The following is a 21799-nucleotide window of genomic DNA, read 5'->3' on the forward strand; positions in this document are numbered from 1 at the left end:
AAGTTGCGCTCGCAAAGGAGGTAGCGAGAAGCACTGAGTGAGCGGACGACAGGAGAGGGGCTATGATTAGGAGAAAACATCTATCATTTTTACATTTCTACGAAAATTGTATTATTTTTGTAGTTTTTTAACATTTTGTATTTGAATGACAATACTGGTGTTTATATTAATAATAACGGAACTATCATAATAACACAAAACAAATAAGATATTTTACCACACTTTGATTTGGGTAGAACGGGATAATATCAAATTTCGCGTTTAGTATGGAAGATGGAATAGAAAAGAAGAAATACATACCACTGAAAAATACTGTTGAGTAAGACAAGGCAAGATTCGAGGGAGTCGGAAATTTGATAGAAATATACTGCTTCATATTCCAAGGGACAACCTGTCGACGAGGAAGGCATCGGAATATGGACGATGGGATGGCCGTGACAACATGAAAAAGAAAAAGTGCTGTGGAATATTTTTGCCTTACGTTTGAATCAACAACTGAACTGGGAAAGAAAACGGAGAGAGGGGAGGTAGGAAAGACGGTGAGGAGGGTGTTTGCAAAAGAGCGACAGAAACGGGCAGAGGAATAAAAATCTGAGAGGATTCTGGCTACAATTTAACGGAAAGGAAACGTCAAAACAAAAAATATTTCATAAAAAATAATAATTGTACAAATTACAGCCTAATTATTACTTCATGTCTCGATAAATTGAAATATCATGTAAATTATAGTGTACAGTAATAGCATATTTAAATATACAATACAGGATTATTTTGTGTGTGTGGCTGTGTCTGTGTATGTGATTGTGAGAGAGGGTTGAAAAAGTAGGGAGTGCTTTGACAGTTTTTACATGAAGATGTAAAACGTGAACACTTCTCTCCTTCCAGACCTGTACAGATCCCTCATCCCTTTCTCCCCCCCTCCACTTTCAACCAACCCCATTCCCCCACTCCCTTCCAACAACCCCTTCCGAATCCTCCCCAGACGTCCCTCCATCTCTCCCTCCAGCCTGCTTCTCGTTCTTTCTTCTTCCACCTCCCCTCTGTCTCATTCTCGCACAGTTAAATCCTCCGCCCCCCCCTCCCGTGGCCCTTTGCTCTGGCTGCTCCCTCCACTTCCACGCCCCCAGAGAGTCAAACGACCACTGGAACCCCCTGTGGCGCTCTGCCATGGAACCCCCGCCCTCTCTGAACCTGGCCCTCCTCACGGGGAGTGAGGAAGAGGAGCAGCGGCTGGCCGGTCCTCCGAGCAGCCTTGCCCACTCGCCTGTGGCTGGCTACCCCGGGGCCAACCACTCCAACCACACGGGCAGCACCACAATGGACCGACTCAGCAACTCGCCATCGCCCACTACCCCCAACCTCCCGCCAGCCGCCCTCCCCAAGCTGCCCCTGGTCTCTGGCCAGCAGCTTCCCCCCGCCATCCCCAATGCCCTGCACCCCACTAGTACGCCCCTGTCCTCTTGCCTGGGCAGCCAGCACAGCCTGAGTGGGGACAACTCACCTGTCTACAATGCCCTCTTCTACTCATCGCACTCACCATCCTCAGAACGAGAGCGGGACCGGGACCGGGACCGAGACCGGGACAGGGACAGAGACAGGGGGTCCAAGCACAGGCAGGCCAGCCCCCTGGTGCACCGGCGAGACAGCAACCCTTTCACTGAAATTGCCATGAGCTCTTGTAAGTACACTGGTGGCGTGATGAAGCCATTGAGCCGCCTGAGCGCCTCCCGAAGGAACCTAATCGAGTCTGACAGTGGCAGCGACACCAAAGAGGGAGGGGGCACCACCGCACGGGACCGGGAGCGCGACTCGGCCCCAGTGCCTCTAACACACGCCCTGGTCCAGGCCCAGAACCCCCCTGAGATCGTCATCTCTTCCAAAGAGGACTCACCGTACGGGTACGAATTTGACACTGCCTCCAACCAGATGTCCATTTACCACCAGAACCATGCCCTGTCTGAGAGCCGGGGGGCACTGGGAAGTACCGGCGGGGGTGGCAGCACGGGCCACAGCCGCGGTGGCAGTGAGCGAGCCAGGGGCTCTGGGCTCTCCAAGGCCCCAAAACGCAAGAACCAGAACATTGGATACAAGCTGGGCCACAGGAGGGCTCTGTTCGAGAAGAGGAAAAGGTTGAGCGACTATGCCCTCATCTTCGGGATGTTTGGAATCGTGGTCATGGTCATCGAAACCGAGTTATCCTGGGGGGTCTACAGCAAGGTGAGCCGCGTGCGTCTGAGCTGTTTGTTGATGTTTGAAGGGCCCTTCAGCGTGGAATGCATCGGTATAACCCAATTCAACGTGAAGGAGATTCAATTGGCGGTTGAGTGCTTTGACGGGCGTTGAGGGATCGGAATCTGGCAGCAATAAGCATGCGTGTCACACCGAGAACCACCTTTGGGGCGGGATTATTGACAGGCAATCGCGAGGCATCTGTCAATGTGATTGTGCTTTTAATTGAAACGCTTCGTTGGGTCTATGAGCGGCACCAAGACCAATTGCAGGAAGGACACATATGGGCCTTGATGAATGTGAATGTGAGGTACACGTTTTGAGGTCATCAGCGTGATGCTTTCTTACTTTAAGCAGGTTGGTGTGGTCGAGGGGCCAGTCAGCCTTGTTTCCCGAGATACAGAGGCATTAACCAAATCAGGGCTTTAATGCCGGGCGGTGAGGAACATTTAGCCAAACGGTGTGTTATCGTACGTGGGTTAATGTGACTGCGGCATTATGGGTGCAGCAGTACTGCTTGTACCAACCGGCCGTCTCTGACATTTTGGTCTCCTTCTGTTTTGACTTATTTTTCAACCTGCTTTCCTGAAGGGAAATTTTGTTTCCTTCTCTTTTTTCCTGGATATGAATATCGATGCTGTGTTTGTGCCTGTATATCTCTCTCTCCCTCGCTCACTGAGCTCAACTGTTATTTCAGTGGGCGGCAAACCGGGGGAGTGTTATTTGGAAAAAAAAAACGAGAGACTGAAAAGAAATGAAAGAAAGAAATTTCAAAGGCCACGTAAAATATCTCTCATTTTGGATTGAAAATCAGAGTAAGTCAAGCCATTGAAAAACAAAAATACACAATAATTAAAGAGCTAAATAGCAGTGTTTAGCTGGATTTTGTGATTGCTGCAGTCGATTATAGACTGAAATTCTATAGTAAAGGCGAATTTATCGAAATGTCACAATTGCTCATCCCAGTATTAGTATGTGAGCAGGTATTATCTCTTTTAATCTCCAGGTTGAGGTCTTTATGTTTTTAGTTGATGCCAGATTGTTCCACCTAAAAAATGAAGCTGAACACAGGTCGGGCTGAAGCCATGGACTCACAGCTAAGGAGGGGGATCGTTTCTGCAGAGGATGTTGGGCTGCTGTCTAAGTTGTTGCTCGCTGGCGAGCAGTCGAGCCATCGCCATCACATACAGAGGCACACACATGTGAGACTCACACGTCGTACACCCAATAAGAGTGTCAGCTGATTCTGAGAGATCGGGCCAAAAGGACGCTGTCACTCTGCCCCCATTCACATTTCTTTCACTTGTCGTTGCAAGTCCTTGAGCGGCGTGTGGAAACGGTGTGGCGTGTGCGTGCTCCCCACACGGCTCTATATTTACAGCGTGTTCAGCTGCTGTACCATGGGACATCTCTGGTTCATTCACACCAACGCAGCACATGCACCGTCTTCCTGAAATAGCGAACTGAACTGAGGTATGTGGAGAAAAGGAGGGAGCGACTGACAGAGGGATGGAAAATAAAGAAGGATGAAAGGCATGGCAGTGTCCCTCTGTGTCTGTGTTAAAAGGGGGGCTTTCCGCGTAGCCCCCGCGTCTCGCGGATTCTCATCGTTCTTCTCGATGTACAGTCAGGCGCTGCTTAATTTCGTCATGCCACTCTCGCCTGCCCCGCTCTCCGTGTCGATCAGCGCTCTTCCAACATCCGAACATAGACGCTGGATCTTAAAAATCACCCGACTGATAGGACAATCTCAGAGCTGCTGGTCACATGGGGCATCGGCCACACCGGAGCGGCCTGTGGGCTCGCATGTCTCATGCACAGGAATGTGCATCTGTTGCACACTTCAAACCCACCTCGGGGGGGGCGGGGCGAACGTCAGCTGACAGTGTGGTGCTTCGTCTTTCACCGGAGAGTCGGCAGGCTGAATGGTCCCTTGGGACTGGGCAGATTCTTAGAGGTGTCAGCCATATTCTCTATTTACAACTCTAACTATGTACTGGCAAGGACTTTTCTGTATTTAGAAAGCTGTCTGGTTTAAGCTGAGGGGACTGACAGTTACCTGTTGACCTTTGGGTGCCCCACACACATTAGCCATAAGCCTAACCCTAACGCAGCACAGTGTCTCTTTGTCTGTCTCTCTGTGAACAGTGGCGCCTTTCCTCCTGTGGCCTGTTGCCTCTCATTATGAAGGCAGCTGTCAGGGGCCATAATGTCCCAGGCCAGCATGTAATTGAGTGTGTGACTTTTAGTCGTGTGTCTAGAACCCCTTTCCCCCAGAGACCGATTGCGCCAAACCAGAGGGGCCCATGGAGTGAACAAGACAGATTTTAAAAAATAACACTGTCAAATAAGTCATTAAGGCAGCTGGAGGAGGTGAGGGTGTGCGCATGGGCACACAGGCTAACTCAGGAGAACACAGGCTAAGGGGTGCACAGACTAACTCAGGGGTGCGCAGGAGACCTCAGGGGCACACAGGCTTTGTTAGGGGTGTGTAGGCTAACTCAGGGGTGCACAGACTAACTCGGGGGCACACTAGATAATCAGCAGCACACAGGCTAACTCAGGGGTACACAGACTAACTCGGGGGCACACAGGATAATCAGCAGCACATAGGCTAACTCAGGGATGCACAGACTAACTCAGGGGCTTGCAGGCTAATCAGCAGCACACAGGCTAACTCAGGGGTGCACAGACTAACTCAGGGGTGCGCAGGAGACCTCAGGGGCACACAGGCTTTGTTAGGGGTGTGTAGGCTAACTCAGGGGTGCACAGACTAACTCAGGGGTGCGCAGGAGACCTCAGGGGCACACAGGCTTTGTTAGGGGTGTGTAGGCTAACTCAGGGGTGCACAGACTAACTCGGGGGCACACTAGATAATCAGCAGCACACAGGCTAACTCAGGGGTACACAGACTAACTCGGGGGCACACAGGATAATCAGCAGCACATAGGCTAACTCAGGGATGCACAGACTAACTCAGGGGCTTGCAGGCTAATCAGCAGCACACAGGCTAACTCAGGGGTGCACAGACTAACTCAGGGGTGCGCAGGAGACCTCAGGGGCACACAGGCTTTGTTAGGGGTGTGTAGGCTAACTCAGGGGTGCACAGACTAACTGGGGGGCACACAGGATAATCAGCAGCACACAGGCTAACTCAGGGGTACACAGACTAACTCGGGGGCACACAGGCTAATCATCAGCATACAGGCTAACTCAGGGGTGCACAGACTAACTCAGGGGCTTGCAGGCTAACTCCTGTGGAGGCAAACTCAGGGGCTTGCAGACCAACGCAGGGGTGTGTAGGCTAACTCCAGGGTGTACAGGCTAACTCAGGGGTGCAGGCTAACTGAAGGGCTTGCAGGCTAATTTAGGGGCACACAGGCTAACTCAGGGATGAGCAAGCAAACAGCGCCATGCAGGCTTACTTCAGGGTGTACAGGCTAACTGAAGAGCTCACAGGCTAACTCAAAGGTGCAAAGATGAACTAATGGGTGTCCAGGTTAAGTCAAGGGCGTGCAGGTTAACTCAGGGGCGTGCCTGCCTCTCTGCAAAGTTTTGGCCTTTCTCTACACATGGAGGATACTTAGTGTGAGGTGGAATTTTCAGAACAATCAGCAGATGCAGGTTTAGGTGGACGTGGCGTCACCCAGCCCCCACATCCATGCCAAAGCTGGACAAGCTTTAGGTGTAACTCATGACAGCAGGGTTAAATTTACTCCCCATGACCTTAGGCCAGCACCTATAATATTCCTGCTTAGCGCTAATAAGACAAGCAGGACATGGCACAGCGAGTGTGTGTGAGGGCAGCATGCTGAGCGGGATCAGGACCTGTTACAGGACATGTATACCAATATCTGTGGGTGTGTCAAACCCCCCAAAGGCCAAGGCCAACCCCAGGATGATGGGGCTTCACCCCTGTCACATGTTATGGGATAAGACATATATATATAGCTAAAACCCAGCATATGCTAATAGCCAGTTTTAACCAGTTTTAGCTGTTTAGCCAGTCTTACATGGTCTTAGATGGTCTTAAATGGTCATGTCCCAGCTCGTGCGGGCGGCTCTTTGATGATTTACCCGAGTGGGTCCCCAGCTGGTCATAATGACCAGCTAAATGAGCTAGAATGACCATCATATGCTGTTATGACCAGCTAAACCATCAAACCATCATATGAAAACATACCTTAAACCGGTCAACTATCAAAAAAAAAAAAAAAAAAATATATATATATATATATATATATATATATATATATATATATATCCAGCTCTATGCACAAGTCTTAGGTTTATGTTGGTGTGAAACTATGATTTTATCATACCTCTTCAAGCCTCCTCCTCAGATCACCACAATATTTGCAGTTACCATCCAGTTTGCCCAAATTTTGACAGAATTCTACCACTACCACAGCTTGTTTAGCTAAGTAGCACCTCATGAAGTTTCTAAACTGATTAAGTTAATTAATTAAGTGGGCCAGTGGTGAGATGTAAAGGAATACAAATGGCTGCGGTGCCCCTGAGGAGACGTTTGGGAACCAAAGCCTTGTGCATCTAGCTTTCCAGTAAGATATCAGTAACCTTTTAGAGAAGAGAAGAAATTCTCGCTTCTGTTTATTGCCTTACATATTCTTACGTTGATTATTTTTAAGAGCAAAAACACACTTACTGGCGAAAGATAAATTGCTATATAAGCCTAAGACATCCATATGTACTGCATATGAATGAATGGTGTAACAGAAGCACAGAACGAATGGGGTTATATGAAAGACTGAGGCAGGGTATGGAGTCCTATGGAGTCTATGGGGGCACCAGGGTGTGAAAATGGCTTCAGATTTAGGCGATTAGTGGAATGAAGGATAATTTCCTTTTTTTAATGTGCTTGAACCTATAATCAGGAGATCTTCCTTTTTGAATAGTTCTACGCAAATTAGAGAGTGACTTTACTCTCTCAAGGTTAACTCTCTGTCATAACCTTGAATGAATGAAGTTTTTCATCACTGTCTGTGGGGTTAGTTAGGGTTAGGGTTAGTTGTTAATAAACCTGGTTTGCAAACAGGACAGGAATGTCTAGCAGGAACAGAGATATGAGTTGGCTTTGATCAAAGCTGGGAGGCCAGGATGTAAGGAGGAATTGTTAGTGTGTATGTGGGAGCTACGGGAGACGGTGCAGAGCTGACACGTGTGTGTATGTTCTCTTACAGAGCTCCATGTACTCCTTGGCCCTGAAGTGTCTCATCAGCCTTTCGACAGTGATCCTGCTGGGCCTTATCATCGCCTACCATGCCCGTGAAGTGCAGGTACCCCCCGCCGCCCAGACATGTCGTCACCAGTAAGATCCCCGCTGTGGTCGGCCTGACGCTTTTCCCAGGGGACGGCTGCTCTGGGAATCTTTCTGAATGTGTGCAGTGATGTCAGAGCCCATGGCCTAGTGATACAGTATCTAGGGAATTTCATTACGGGCTGTTCCCAAGCAGGGCTACACACACACACACACACACACTAGCACACGCACACACACCCACACACACATTAGCACACACACGCACTCCCACACACAATCACGCACAATCATGCACACACACACAAACACACATATACACAGACATGCACAAACACGCATGCACACACATGCACAGATCCACACACACACACACACTAGCACACACATGCACACCCACACACAATCACGCACAATCATGCACACACACACAAACACACATATACACAGACATGCGCAAATACGCATGCACACACATGCACAGATGCACACACATGCACACAGAGACACATGCACACACACACATGCACACACACACACACATGTAGGGTATATCTATCCTTATGGGGCCTGCTCATTCACTTCAGTGGGAAAAATGCTAACGCTAACTTTGACAACTTTACCCCCCACCCTGCTCTAACCATAGCCATAAGTAACCAAGCAAAATACAAGAGTTTTTGCACACACACACACACACGCACACACACACACACACAGCTGAGCTGCCAGCACACCCTGTCCATGAGAGTGTGAACCTGGTGACTGTGCAATGCTGTCTGGCCCCCAGGGGCCTGGTGACCCACCCTGACCCTTCCCATCATTCCCGAGGAGGGACATGCTGTGCTGCGTCAGGCCCGCAGACTCAAGGAGGGACTGAGAAACAAGTGGGAGAGAGATAAAACTGGCCCACCGTTAATCTCCCAGATTTAATTCCTGTTCATTAAATGAAGTTTGGAGGGGGGGGGAGAGTTACACAATTGGTCTTTTAAATAACTGGGGATCCAACTTCACTAGCATCTTTATCAGATATCTATCGGCTGGGTAATTTATGAAGCGCGAAACTCTGTGGCCCTTATTCTCTGTTTGGGTCTTGCAGGATCCTGGCATTGCAATGCTGCTTGCGATCCTATTTCTGTGTCTCTCTGTTTACCTTGCTTCATCCCTTTCTCTCTCACTCTATCCCTCTCTCTCTCTCTTTCTCTGATTATACCCCCCTCACGTCTCCCTCTCTGTCGCTGTGTTCTCTCCCTCCCTGTCTGCCTGCCTCCCCTCACCTCCCTCCGACTTGCTCGGGAACACCCGGCCCCCCCCCCCCCCGTGCATCTCTAGCGCCGTCTCTGCATGTAAACAGGCCCAGCGCTGCGAGTCTGCTAGCTGATTCTCCATTCTCAGTTTTGCCTCCCTGCCACTTGTTTTTTGTTTAATTTTGCCCTTTGAGGGTCACACTCCATCAGGGGGGCTCACTGGTGTGTGTGTGTGTGTGTGTGTGTGTGTGTGTGTGTGTGTGTGTGTGTGTGCATATGTGTGTGTGTGTGTGTGTGTGTGTGTGTGTGTGTGATTGTGTGCAAGGCTCCAGCTTACAAGGTTGTGAGCCCCTCAGCCGCAAGACGCTGCACGTTCACATGCCAAACACCCTCTTCTTATGCTGATCCACCACCGTAGGAAACCATAGTGCCCCCTAGTTGTGTGGAATGAGGCCACTCCAGGTAACAGCCCCCTCCCCCCACTGATCTCTGTAACAAACTGGACTCTCCCAGCCTGGTGCAAACTACAGGAACTGGGTTCATAGCTTTCCAGCTTTCACATTGTCAACAGGCTAATTAGCATTTAGCACAAATGCGATTAGTGGCCGCTACCGACTGCACTGCCCGGCCATCGGCCGGTGCCTCAGCCTCCCTGCCCGCGTTGGGCAGGTTTCACTTTTCAAACAGCTTCCCTCCTGGACTTTCTGTCTTCTCTCCCCCCCTGTGTTCTCTCTCAATCTCTTTCTCTCTCTCTCTCTCTCTCTCTCTCACTCTCTCTCCCTCCCCAGCACTCCATTCTGCAGTGATGGAGTGACTCGTGGGGGGAAGGCGGGGGACTCTGGCATGTATGAGCAGCTGTGTTAAACCAACCTCGAGTGACAGATTACGTTTCCTAATGGAATTTAATTATTTACCGTGTTCTCGGGGTGATTTACCAGGGGAGGGATGGACGGAGCGGGGTGGGGTGGGGAGTGGGTGCTGAGATAAAAAGGAAGAGGAGAGAGGAGGCAGAAGGAGAGATGGAGGTGGTGGGAGGGGAAAGAGACAGAAGAAGAGAAAGACAGGGGTCGCGAGAGAATGACAGCCGTTCCCTCACGTCGGTAAAGATCGGGGCGTCTTCGTTTCTCAGTTGCGTTACATGTCATTCATGGACAGGGCGAGCCAGTTCAGCCTGCAGGTCTGGCGTCGTTAAGACTTCAGAAGCACGTAGACCAGTGCTGTGATCTTAGATTTACTTGCCGGTGACAGGGACAGAGACTGTGGCAAATAGGAAAATCCCCACAGCCTGAAAAGTGCCGCCGCGCATCTGAAAAACAGGGACACACAACAATGCACCTGCACCGTATACATCCACGTATGTACCCACGTTACCGTATCCCCCCCCCTCCCCTTGCTGTCTCACTCACTTGCTGGGGACCTCTCTTGCTGGAGACCCTAATTAAGCTTTGCTGGTCTTTGATGTTGTCGCCTTGGCAACAGTCACCATGACGAGGCAGCACCGGCAAAAAATAAAAAACACACACTCACTAGCTGACACATAATACACACATGGCTGCACACAGACTACACACGTATGCACGCCGTGGACCATACGGCAGTGCGGGCTTCCCATCCGCAAACACACATGCACTGTAAAAACAATGATGGCAGTATTAGACAATAACATGAAGAGCAGCTTCAGTAGAGTATTACCATACCATTTATGCACGAATTTACCCATTGACTCCATTATCCATTAGCAGGCAGCTAAATCTGACTTGCTTCAGTTAATCCACAGATAAATCTTTGGGAAACCCCAAGCCAGTGGGATTTACTTTAGATCAAAGCATCTGCTCAGTAAACAAACAGTGTGAGTTGCTCTGGTTAGGAATTTTAGCTGAACAAATTAGAGTATGACGCCACACTCTGACATTTCTGCAAAACAAGTAAACAGAGTATATCGCCACACTCTAATATCACAGCCAGTGAAAGTAAACAGATCATACTACCACACTCTATTTCTGCTAAACATACATCATACTACCAGACTCTGCAATTTCTACTAAACAAATATAGATCATATTACCACACTCTATTTCTACTAAACAAACATAGATCATACTACCACACTCTGCAATTTCTTCTAAACAAACAGATCATACTACCACACTCTGTCACTGCTAAACATACATCATACTAACAGACTCTGCTATTTCTACTAAACAAACATAAATAATAGTACCACACTCTGCCATTTCTGCTAATCAAGCATAGATCATGCTACCACACTCTGATATTTCAGTTGGATAGAGAGTATCCCATATCCCACTGAGCAGTTATATTTCAGGTAAATTACAATGTTGGACGCAAACAAATAGATCATGCAACCACACTCTGCTATTTTTGCTAAACAAACCAAGTATATCACCACAGTCTGTTATTTCAGCTAGACAGAGAGTATCACACTGTGAAATTTCAAGTAGAGTATACTGCCACACTCTGCTACTTCTGCTAAACAAACAAAGATTATGCTACCACTCTGCATTTTCTGCTTAAGAAAGTATACCTGCTGTATACCACAGCATGCTACTGAATCCAAAAAAGTGCAGTATACTCCACGCACTGACATGCACATACAGTGCCGCACACTGTGGCCACAGTGCTGTCTCTTTAACCTCCTGTTGTTCCGCTTGTCGCTCTACACGCGTTCTGCCAGGAACGATATTAGCTCCATGCACTTCCTGTGGGGAAGACCAGGGCTAATTATCTTGTCCACCCCACCCGCCCCTGTGCCTCTCACTCAGCGGGATCTTAACTTTCCCCTTGTCCTCCTGCTCAGCTCTTCGTCATCGACAACGGGGCAGACGACTGGCGCATCGCCATGACGATGGAGCGCGTGCTGCTGATCGCCTTGGAGTTGCTGGTGTCGGCCGTGCACCCCGTTCCCGGGGACTTCCGCTTCCACTGGCACGCGCGGCTGGCTTTCTCCTACACGCCGTCGGTGGCTGAGGCAGACGTGGACATGGTGCTGTCGGTGCCCATGTTCCTGCGGCTCTACCTCATCGCCCGCGTCATGCTGCTGCACAGCAAGCTCTTCACCGATGCCTCATCCCGCAGTATCGGGGCCCTCAACAAGGTCAGTGGGCTGCTCGCCCACCCTGACAGCACACACACGCTGACACACACGCTGACCGTCTGGTTCCAGGCTAAAGATGCCAGTACATGACATGTAACTATACTGCCCCACAAAGGCGAAACACAGGAGCTACAGCAACACCGAAACTGAGAGAGAGCCCTTGAAAGTTTTTTGACTGTCCACCCAAGGGTGTACTAGGTAGTTAAATGATAGTGTGCTCTACAAAACAGGGCACAGCTGATGTCTGTCACCAGATAAAATCAAAGAGACCCTATTTTGGTCATCGATTATGATCAAATATCCAGTTACGGTGTTTTACCTTTAGAGAGCAATAGAGTGTCAATCGAGGGTTCGCACACAGGTCCCTCATGAAGCAGGAGGCCGGCATCACAACCCTCTGTGGGCCTGGAAGCCGCTTCGCTTCTGTGAGGCCGCTTAGAGGCAGGGACACTGGCACCATGACAATAGCTTGGCTCCCTTCGCATTTCAAGGCATTTGTTCCATGGCCGCCATCTGCCAGCAGAGCGCTAACAGGTAGAGCAGTTATGGGTGGCATCCAGGCCTCAGAGCCCTTCTGGACGTTTCTTCCAGTTGGTCTCCTTCCAGCGGCTTTGAGGACTTCCTGTGATTGATGGCGAGATAAACCTGCCTTTATTCTCCTGTGGGCTCACAGGTGCACTTCAACACACGCTTTGTGATGAAGACTCTGATGACCATCTGCCCAGGCACCGTGCTGCTGGTCTTCAGCATCTCCCTGTGGATCATCGCCGCGTGGACCGTGCGCGTCTGCGAGAGGTGAAGGAGGTGAAGGGGGAGGGGCACACATGGGGGGGGGGAGGGAGAGATGGAGGACACGCCGCTGCCGTGTCCCTTTCTGGAGTCCAAGCCCACAAGGAGACACGTAAGATGAGAGTAGCAGCGGGTCGATAACCTCAGGAAACCATAGACAGGAGATACATGCAGCTCCCAATCTCCCGCCTTCACTCCTGCTTTCTGATGTTATTTTAGATACCATGATGCCCAAGATGTGACCAGCAACTTCCTAGGGGCCATGTGGCTCATCTCCATTACCTTCCTGTCGATCGGCTACGGAGACATGGTGCCTCACACCTACTGCGGCAAAGGCGTCTGCCTGCTCACCGGCATCATGGTACGGCCTGTCACCTGACCAACAGGGGCACTTAATGTGTCTGCTCTGCGCTTGGAGGGGCGAGAAGTGCGATTCGCCTCGTCGAAAAAAAAGTGAGACCAGCAGAGAGGCTTTGAGTGGCTTTGAAAGAAAGTCATGGATGAAATCAGCCAAGGCCGTGACCTTGGTGCCTGCGATCGCTGCCACTGTCCCCGCACTGATGTCTCTCTCTCCCCCGTCGTCCAGCTCCTTCATCTTCCTTCTGTAGTGGTTTCCTTTCTCTTTTGCCTCCCACTGTGAAGGATGGCGGCGCTGCCCCCCCCCCCCCCCCCCGTTTCCGTGCTTTCCCCACCTGATCGATTACATCACCGCGTGGCATCGCAGTCAATGCCGCGACTGAGCCAAGCCGTGGCCTGGCTTTCTGCATGCCTGGCGTGAGCATAATCTAATCACCGGGCCCCTTTTTCATCATCCTGAGTGCTCCCCCCCCCTCCGATGCCGGCACTCCTGAGGTGCTTGCGTCCGCATCCTTACCCAGCGCCCCCACCCTCGCCCGCCCCCCCCCCACACTTGCGTCTGTCTTGCCCTTCTCCATTACTGCTGGTCATTACAGCGGATTACACCACAGCAGAGCTGGGCATCTCTGTCCAGAGTTTCTCTCTGTCCACAGTGCGTTCGCTCTGCCACCTGTCAGTTTACACTAATTCCTATGAGTTTAATGGCTGCTGTTTTTAAACCTCCGTGTCAAACTTGAGAATTCCTCCTTGTCTCACTGTTTCTCCATCTGCCTGTTCTTTTCTGGGAGGGGCTGTGTCCACTGAGAGGACATGTCCAGCTGTCTCTTTGAGTGTCTCTGTGTCCCCCTGTGTCCCCCTGTGTCCCCCTGTGTCCCCCTGTGTCCCTCCCTAACCCGCAAAGCCCCTTACAGTGGCCACACCTGTGTGTATGTGCCCAGAGGAGGTGCAGGGAGGAGTTCTCTCTCCTCTCCCTCTTCTCATTCATCCTTTTCCGCTCCGTTTCTGCTCTACGCCTTGGTGCCGCCCTGCCCGTCCCTGCGTGGCGTGCTCAGCCTGGCAGGCGCCCACTCTGTTCCTCACATGTTAGCGGGAGGAGGAACACACTCGTATATGAGGGGGGGGTGCATGCTCTGCGATGAAAATGGACGCATGCTGTCATGCAGACGAACTCCCACGCGCCCGCAAACACACTGACCGGCACACGAGCTGTCAGGCAGACTCCCACCCACACACACACTCATGCGCACGCACACACACATGCACACACAAGCGTATGTACATACACAGTCAGTGCGTAATGCAGACACAGACACACTGTGAAAGAGAGTAAGGAAGACAGGGAAGCATAGACTTTGTTTTGTCTGGTTTTTTATATCCCTGCTTATTCCTCTTTTTCCCTTAGCATACTGTTTGAAGGGGGGCTTAGAGGGCATCAGGGGCGAGGTTAAAGTACAGGAAAGGAAAAATGAGTGAAGGGAGGATGAAGTTTTTTTTCTAACTGTGAAAGTGATTGTAATGACTTTCTATAGGTAGAATTCGCAGACTCGTTACCATGACAACATTGAAGGCCAACTCTGTTGGAATATACCATTGAAGGTACCCTGAGGGGTGTATTGGGCCTGGCAGGTGGCAGGGGGGTGGTGGCAGGGGAGCCAGGGCCCCTGGGGGGGGGGGATTATGTGTGACAGAATGAAGCTGTCAGTATCTTTCATGAATATTAACGTTTAACACCTTAGAAACCGTTTACCTGAAATATTCTGTTTATCATTACAGAGAACTGACATTTTAATGTCCTGTAATATATTTCGTAATTTTCCAAGAACGGGGGAAATTTACGAGATCAATTTAACACATAAATTTTACACATTTCGGCATTTAGGTTTTGCTTTTCTTGTTATGTTTTATGACAGCTCATCGGCAGGAAAATGTGATCCATGACAAACTCAGTATGTGCTAATGTTTTAACGGAGACTCACATACCATGAACAATAAGTGAGTAAAAGCATCATCATTGAGGCGTGTCATCGTAATGACAGCACTCTTCAATAAATCTCTTACTCACCGCCAGTGTAAAGTCCTGCAGTTCATACGTATGGCTGCAGAACACCCCACAAACAAGGTGTAACGCACACTTTCACTCCCTGAGAACTTTCTGTACACTATTTCTCGCACCATATTTTACACACAAAAGCTCTTACTAAACACACTGTATCTGAGGTCCAGCTCCTGACCGGACTTTTTTATTTACAACAGGAATTAATTTTTTATATGTTCATACTACCCCACAGCATATTTACAAAAATGCTTTTGTCGTTATGTTTGTTACAATAATGCTTCTTCTGTTATATGCTTGTTACAGTAATGCTTTTGTTATGTTTGTTTATTACAATAATACCTTTGTTGTTATGTTTGTTTGTTACAATAATACTTTTGTTGTTATGTATTTGTTTCTTAGGAACCTGATCCCTGTCTTTTTCCTGCTGAAGGCTGCCCTGTTGCTTTAGTCAGTGATGTTCTCCATATCCTCTCCACCTCTAACTCGCCTGTATTAATGAAGCGTACTGTGCATATAGCCTAATACCATGTTTTTCAGTCTGTGCTGTAATGGACTATTCTGGCCATTTAAACAGTCCATTTGTAGCACTAAGGTCCTATTCACTCTATTCCTTTTCCTGTGCCTGCAACCAACTGGGTTTCCTGTCTCACCCCTAGGGGGCAGGCTGTACAGCGCTGGTGGTTGCTGTGGTGGCCAGGAAGCTGGAGCTGACCAAGGCCGAAAAGCACGTCCACAACTTCATGATGGACACCCAGCTGACCAAAAGGGTAGGAAAGCCTATGTTTTCACTAAAGAGACCCCTTTGGACGAGCTGTCCTGTGTGTCATACGGCGTGACCAAGCCGCAAAAAGCAGCAATCGCTGTGGTCCACTTTGGCTGTGAAAAACCCTGAAAAGGATGTACTACTGGAGGTGGCGTTGTTTACATGTTCTCTCCCTTTCAATTTTTCATGTAGCTGAAGGACTAGCGCTTCAAAAATAGCTCCAACTATCAAATATGTAGCCAGTGTTCGTGCTATACAGTTACTCGCAGGAACGGAGGGTGATCAATACATTCAGCATGGATAAATGATCATTTAAAAGGCCTGGTTTTCCAGTATAGCTTCGAGGGAATGGAGACGCACTCGTGACACATTAGGAACTTGATTCTCATGGTGTCGAAGGGCTTCACACGGTTGGCTTTGCCTTATCTTGCCTTGCATTTGCTTTGTGGTGAAGCTCCTTTCTGAAATCTACTGAAGCCTCTGCAGATCCTGTGAGCGGGTCTGAGGAATAATGAATGAAACTAAAATTAGTGCAACTCTTATTTCACCCAACAGGGTAAAATATGATTCTGGATTAACACACTGTAATTACTCACCAAATAGTTTTTCAGTAAGAGGCCGCATAATACACACTCTTCCACAGCATTATCTTATTAAATGAATATCATTTCAGGTGCAGTATATCAGGAAATGTTAGTCAGCACCAGTTGTACTAATGGCTATTTGATTTCAAATTTAGGCAAATCTCTTTGTACCGTGAACAGCTGTGCAGACACCACACATTCATACCTTCAAATCCCGTTTTCAGTCGAGTCCAGGCTGTTGTCGTCCCTGTGTCATGGGTCAAGATGGACTCCACACATAAAGGCTTTCATCAGCCACCCCCCTGGGGTTGGGTCCCTGCACTGGCCCTTTTAAGGAGCCTGCCCTTGTTACCCCCAGATCAGGCCTGCCTCCCGTCGCCCTATGGCACAGAACACCGTTCCGCCAGGCTTCCAGCGGCTCCTCATTGGTGCGCAGCCTCCCTGCGGCTAAGGGGGGGACCATCCAGGGAGGGGGTGGCCACCACACATCAAAATAATAAAAACGAAATATGGGTTATTTTAATTTGTAAATGGGACCATAGAAAAGACAGTGTACCACGGCCCCCCCATGAATAAACTTGGCCCTGATGGTCCCCCCAGCTTAAATTTTCTGTAGGCGCTACAGTATCCACAGTTTGTCTGCCTCCCCTGCTCGCGTTAAACAAGGGGGCTTATGTGAGCCTGTAGACTTCATTATACTGGCTTCTTCAGAGACAGAAAACGTGGCAGGGGGAGGGGGGGGGTTATTAAATAAGAGGCTGAGGTGCAGTATGCATGATACTGTTAGTATTTAATAAAATTACTGGTCTAAGTCTACATGCATATATAAGTGTGTACTTGTACAAGTGAAGGGTGCAGTGATTACGGTCTGGGGATTCCCTAATTTACCAACTCCTCTCCCCCCACCCACTTCCAGATAAAGAACGCGGCAGCCAATGTGCTAAGAGAGACCTGGCTCATCTACAAGCACACCAAGCTCATGAAGAAAATCGACCACTCCAGAGTGCGCAAGCACCAGCGCAAGTTCCTGCAGGCCATCCACCAGTGAGCTGCTGGCCCCACCCACTGACACACCCCTTTTGCATTCTGATTGGTCGAGTGTTTAACCTGACTCCCGCCCGCGCTCATAATGTCCCCGCCGCTCCTCCACAGACTGCGCAGCGTGAAGATGGAGCAGAGGAAGCTCAGTGATCAGGCCAACACGCTGGTGGACCTCTCCAAGGTGAGGCGCCGTTGACGGGGCACCAGCCTGGCCGACCTGCTGGGGGCACCCTGCGGTATGGCGATTCCATCAGGGGTACTCCTACATGCATGCACGTGCTAATACATGCTCACCAAAAAAAGACTGGGGAGGACGGGTGTCATTCTCTGTGACATCATGGTCACACAAATATCCTGCGCCGTGCAAGACTGAAACACACATCCCACTGTGTCATAATTCACAGTGACACATACCTTTGCCCACCCCTCATACCAAATATATCCTGGCACTCCTGTTTCCATGCTAACCCGTTTGTTTCCGTGGCTTTGCGTCGCCTAGCAACCAGAACAAGTGTTAAGTCAGGGACGACGGCGAGGAAGAGAGACAGAGAGGGAGGTGGGGAGGGTGATGCTGAGAGAATGGATGTGTCAACATGTAAACGGTGGCTTGACTGTGTCCCATCCTTCAAAAAAAAAAGAAAATCAAGTAACAGCGTATAATGAAGGCTGGCTCTGGCCACGTTAGGGACGTGATGTCTTTGGAAAGCCATTTCAGCATGGCGCTCGCGGTAATGTGCATCTCTGCTGCATATCATTATGAATCTGTGAAGCTCTGGGCTTCATTCCACCCCTGCTTGTGCTTCAGATTCCCCCCCCCCCCCCCCATCGTACCTGCTGTCCCCCTCATCCTCTCCTCACGTCCTTCCCACTTTCCCACAGATGCAGAGCGTGATGTACGAGCTGATGTCGGAGCTTAACGACCGGAGCGAGGACCTGGAGCGACAGATGCAGAGCCTGGAGCAGCGGGTGGAGCAGCTGACGGCCGGCTTCAGCGCCCTGCCCGCCCACCTGTCGGCCACGCTGACCGCCCAGCACGCGGCTTTGCTGCACCTGCTGCGCGACCGGGACGGCAAGGCTGCGGCTCATGCTGAGGGCAGCCCCAACACCAGCTCCTCCAGCTGCTGAGCGAGAAAGGTGGGGGGGAGCCCAGGAGAACGCCAGTGAGGGAGGGAGAAGGTACGGTAAGAGCGACACCCCCCCCCCCAGGCGAGAAAGACCTGGTGAGCGGAAAGGCAGCGGATGGAGAGCAGTGGTGGAAAGCAAAAATGAAATGTATGTGAAGAGGACGACTTGAATAAATGGCGGGGGTGGCGGAGGGGCAGGGCCGTTACCACAGAAATAATTACATGGATACTGAATACTTTAAACGAGTCTGCTGCACTAATTACCAGAATATTCTCTCCCTCTGTATCAGGAATTAATGACAGTGACTTTTTATCCTTACCATGTGTTTTCTTACTAATTGCTAATTGTGCTCTGATGAACATCCCTTTAATAAGAATTTTAACCACTTCACGGGACACTATACATTCACAGCCTGCAGGAGGAACACACTGACCTAAAAGGCGACGCTGCGTTTGCATCGCGTGAGAACAGGCAGACGGCGTACCCCACGCGCACAGGATCCGTCCGCGCGGCGAGCGGATACACGCACTAGGCAGTGCTACGCAGTCTGCCTCGCTACCGAACACCGAACAGAGCTCGGACAAATCGATTCGGTATCTGTAAGTCATGCATATACCCAAGAGAGAAAACAGCCATATTGCATGTTGTCCATGCCTGCACAGATGATACGTACTCAACGTTTACGTAAATGTAGACCTTTAAGCCCTACAGACACGCACACGCGGACACACCCACACACACACACACACACACTTTCTCTAGGTCTATCTTTGCTACCAAAGTGCTCTCTCAGTGACTAAAATGGACTCAAAAAAGAAAGGTAGAATAAGTAAATCAGGGAGGATAGGAGGGGTAGATTGGACACTTACATGCCTTTCCCCGGTGACTTGGGGAGACCGAAAAAATGAATTTTTGGACGTGCAATGTGGACTGCCATTTTTACCGGCAGCATGATCATAAGGACAATTGAATGAACCAACCTACTGAAGAGAAAGACAAGCAAATTATGAAACGGAAATAAAGCGAAAGTAAGACATGCTTGGATGCCAAGAAGTATAAACCTGGGAAACGGGAATAAAACATAAATACGACAAGAAACATTATAAAGGCGTGCTGGAATATTAGAGACACTATTTTTGCTTCTGACCCCATTATACGGAGACCATTTTAAAAACTGTCTTTTAGCGACATTCTGTGGCCGGAAAACTGAATTACACCCGCTTGGAATATTGTACTGTCACTAAAATCTAGCTTTGTATTGCTGAGTTTTTTACCATTAAGATATTACTACCGCAGTTATAGCAGATATTTATGATTATGAAACTATAGTATTATTCTCATTCGTAATTAAAATGATGATACATGTATTAATAACTCACAATGACTTTAAGGATTGAGGAGAGGATTGTTTGAGGGTGAAATTATTTTGTAATTTTATTTTACCAGAGATAATTAATAAAGTATATATCTATTTAACATCTCTGTCTTTGTGTGCCAGTGCTTTGTAAGATTAAAACCCACAATCTCTCTTTTCAGTCAGTTTGTATTCTGTTATATAAAACAATAGGTCTACATATAACTATATAAAAATTATCTATCGTTCATCTACGTCATAATGAATGTAATACCATGTAATTTAATTAAGCAAATACATTTGCAGTATGATACAAATTAAATCTCTTGTATAGCCAAGAAATGTGATTTTTTTTATGCTCCACATGAATGTATGCGTTTTAATGAGCTGACAAATATATTACACAGAAATACACTAAAAGACACGTATTCAACACTATATTGCAGTTTGACTTGTAGTCATTAATTTCTTGAGAATTAACTGATTATTGACCTATTTAATAGTGAAGGTGCCACAATAATCACCCATATCGACCTATCTGATAAAAGTGTAATATTACATGATCCCACGTGATCTGTATTAGGCTATTTTATTATTACTGTACATATACTAACACTTTGTGTGCCAATATTACACTTTGTGACACAAACGTAAAAACTTTTCAGTAAAATGATTAAGTTATGCTTGATCTGTTTTCGGGAAAAGCTTTAAAGAATGTCATTTTAGACACGCACGTTTTTAATCGTGTTTCACTGCTTAGCTATATTAATGCAAGCAAAAATATATATATCTCCATAAGTAACAGCAGTGATTGATTACTAGCTAACTAGTATCGACTAGCCAGTTAGCTATCAAGCTAATTATCGGTCGATCAGATGGCGGGTAAAAGACACACTCGGCGTTTAACGACACTCAACGTTTTCTATTAACCAGGACTAATTATAAGTTTTACTGTTAACTTTTCATGTTTTGGATTCACCCATGGGCATTTTTGAAATTTATTGTAACTGCCATTTTTTCAGTCAGTCCGCAAAATGAAATGTTTCCGAGCTCCTTTATCGTCTCCCATATATAGTGACCGGGCAGCGGTCCCTGCTGGTTCTATGCCCCCCCCGGCATCTGTGATCTGCCCGCAGTGGGTGATGGTGTTTGTGATGGACTGGCGTCCAGACCTCGGTGTCCCTGCCTCATATCCCCTGCTTCTTGTGCTTCCACTGCAGCCTTGTATAGGACAAGTAGTCGTATATGGATGGATGGATGGATTTTTTTGATGGCAACAATGTTGTCAGCATATTCAGTAAAACACTTAGACAATATGTATTTTTAAAATAACTATGTTTTCCATTATGTAATCTACTTTCGCATACAGTTCGTATGTGCTCTCTGTTCTTGGATAGTTCTGGATATCGCAGCTAAAATTACGTGATCTTATCGGGTTAAGAACCTGCATTTATTATTCAATAAAATTAAGCCATCTGGTGGATACATTCTGTCTATTCAGAGTGATGTATATTCTGTTAATGTAGCAAATCTCAAATTAATTTAATAATGTTGACAGCTACGAAAACAACAAATTGTGGCGCCTTGGGAAAGAAAAGGCTGGTCTGCACAGGCATCTTCTCAGCGAGAAGCTGCCATGGGGTGGGCTGGTGTAATTTTAGGGTGTCTTCAAGGCTGGAGGCAGCCTGCATGGTGCCCCTCTCTCCCCCCCCCCAACCCCTGCTGTCTCTCCTCAGATTTCCTCCCAGCATGGGTGAAACTCTAGATCACTGTAAGATGCAGGAATAGGTATCGAAACAGGAGGGATTCATCATTCTGCACAATGATGTCATAATGGAGAAGAAGGGAGCTGATGACAAGTATG

At 48.5% G+C, this 21799-nt stretch overlaps 1 protein-coding gene across 2 annotated transcripts; it reads left to right on the top strand.

Annotated features, from left to right (window-relative positions):
• Positions 1–22: 22 nt before the first annotated feature.
• On the top strand, positions 23–20176 carry kcnn3 (potassium intermediate/small conductance calcium-activated channel, subfamily N, member 3). Of its 2 annotated transcripts, XM_049026708.1 has the most exons (10): positions 23–527; positions 886–2217; positions 7431–7526; positions 11570–11866; positions 12540–12661; positions 12875–13016; positions 15725–15835; positions 17332–17459; positions 17568–17637; positions 18336–20176. In XM_049026708.1, exons 2-10 carry the CDS (start codon positions 1168–1170, stop codon positions 18579–18581), a joined length of 2262 nt encoding a protein of 753 aa, XP_048882665.1. In that variant the 5' UTR covers positions 23–527; positions 886–1167; the 3' UTR covers positions 18582–20176. The 2 variants fall into 2 exon arrangements, with proteins under 2 accessions (XP_048882665.1, XP_048882666.1); XM_049026709.1 differs by lacking the exon at positions 886–2217 and having other exon boundaries at positions 18336–20172.
• Positions 20177–21799: the final 1623 nt, after the last annotated feature.

This window comes from Brienomyrus brachyistius, chromosome 9 (assembly GCF_023856365.1).
Source record: "Brienomyrus brachyistius isolate T26 chromosome 9, BBRACH_0.4, whole genome shotgun sequence".
Classification (NCBI taxonomy): Eukaryota; Metazoa; Chordata; class Actinopteri; order Osteoglossiformes; family Mormyridae; genus Brienomyrus; species Brienomyrus brachyistius.

What these genes read in the sequence shown, in the direction of transcription:
- kcnn3 (XM_049026708.1), top strand. Translation starts at nt 1,168, where the DNA reads ATGGAACCCCCGCCCTCTCTGAACCTGGCCCTCCTCACGGGGAGTGAG. An exon ending in GTATCGGGGCCCTCAACAAG is followed by an intron (nt 11,867 to 12,539) that starts GTCAGTGGGCTG and finishes GTGGGCTCACAG; the next exon opens with GTGCACTTCAACACACGCTT. An exon ending in TTCCTGCAGGCCATCCACCA is followed by an intron (nt 17,460 to 17,567) that starts GTGAGCTGCTGG and finishes GCTCCTCCACAG; the next exon opens with ACTGCGCAGCGTGAAGATGG.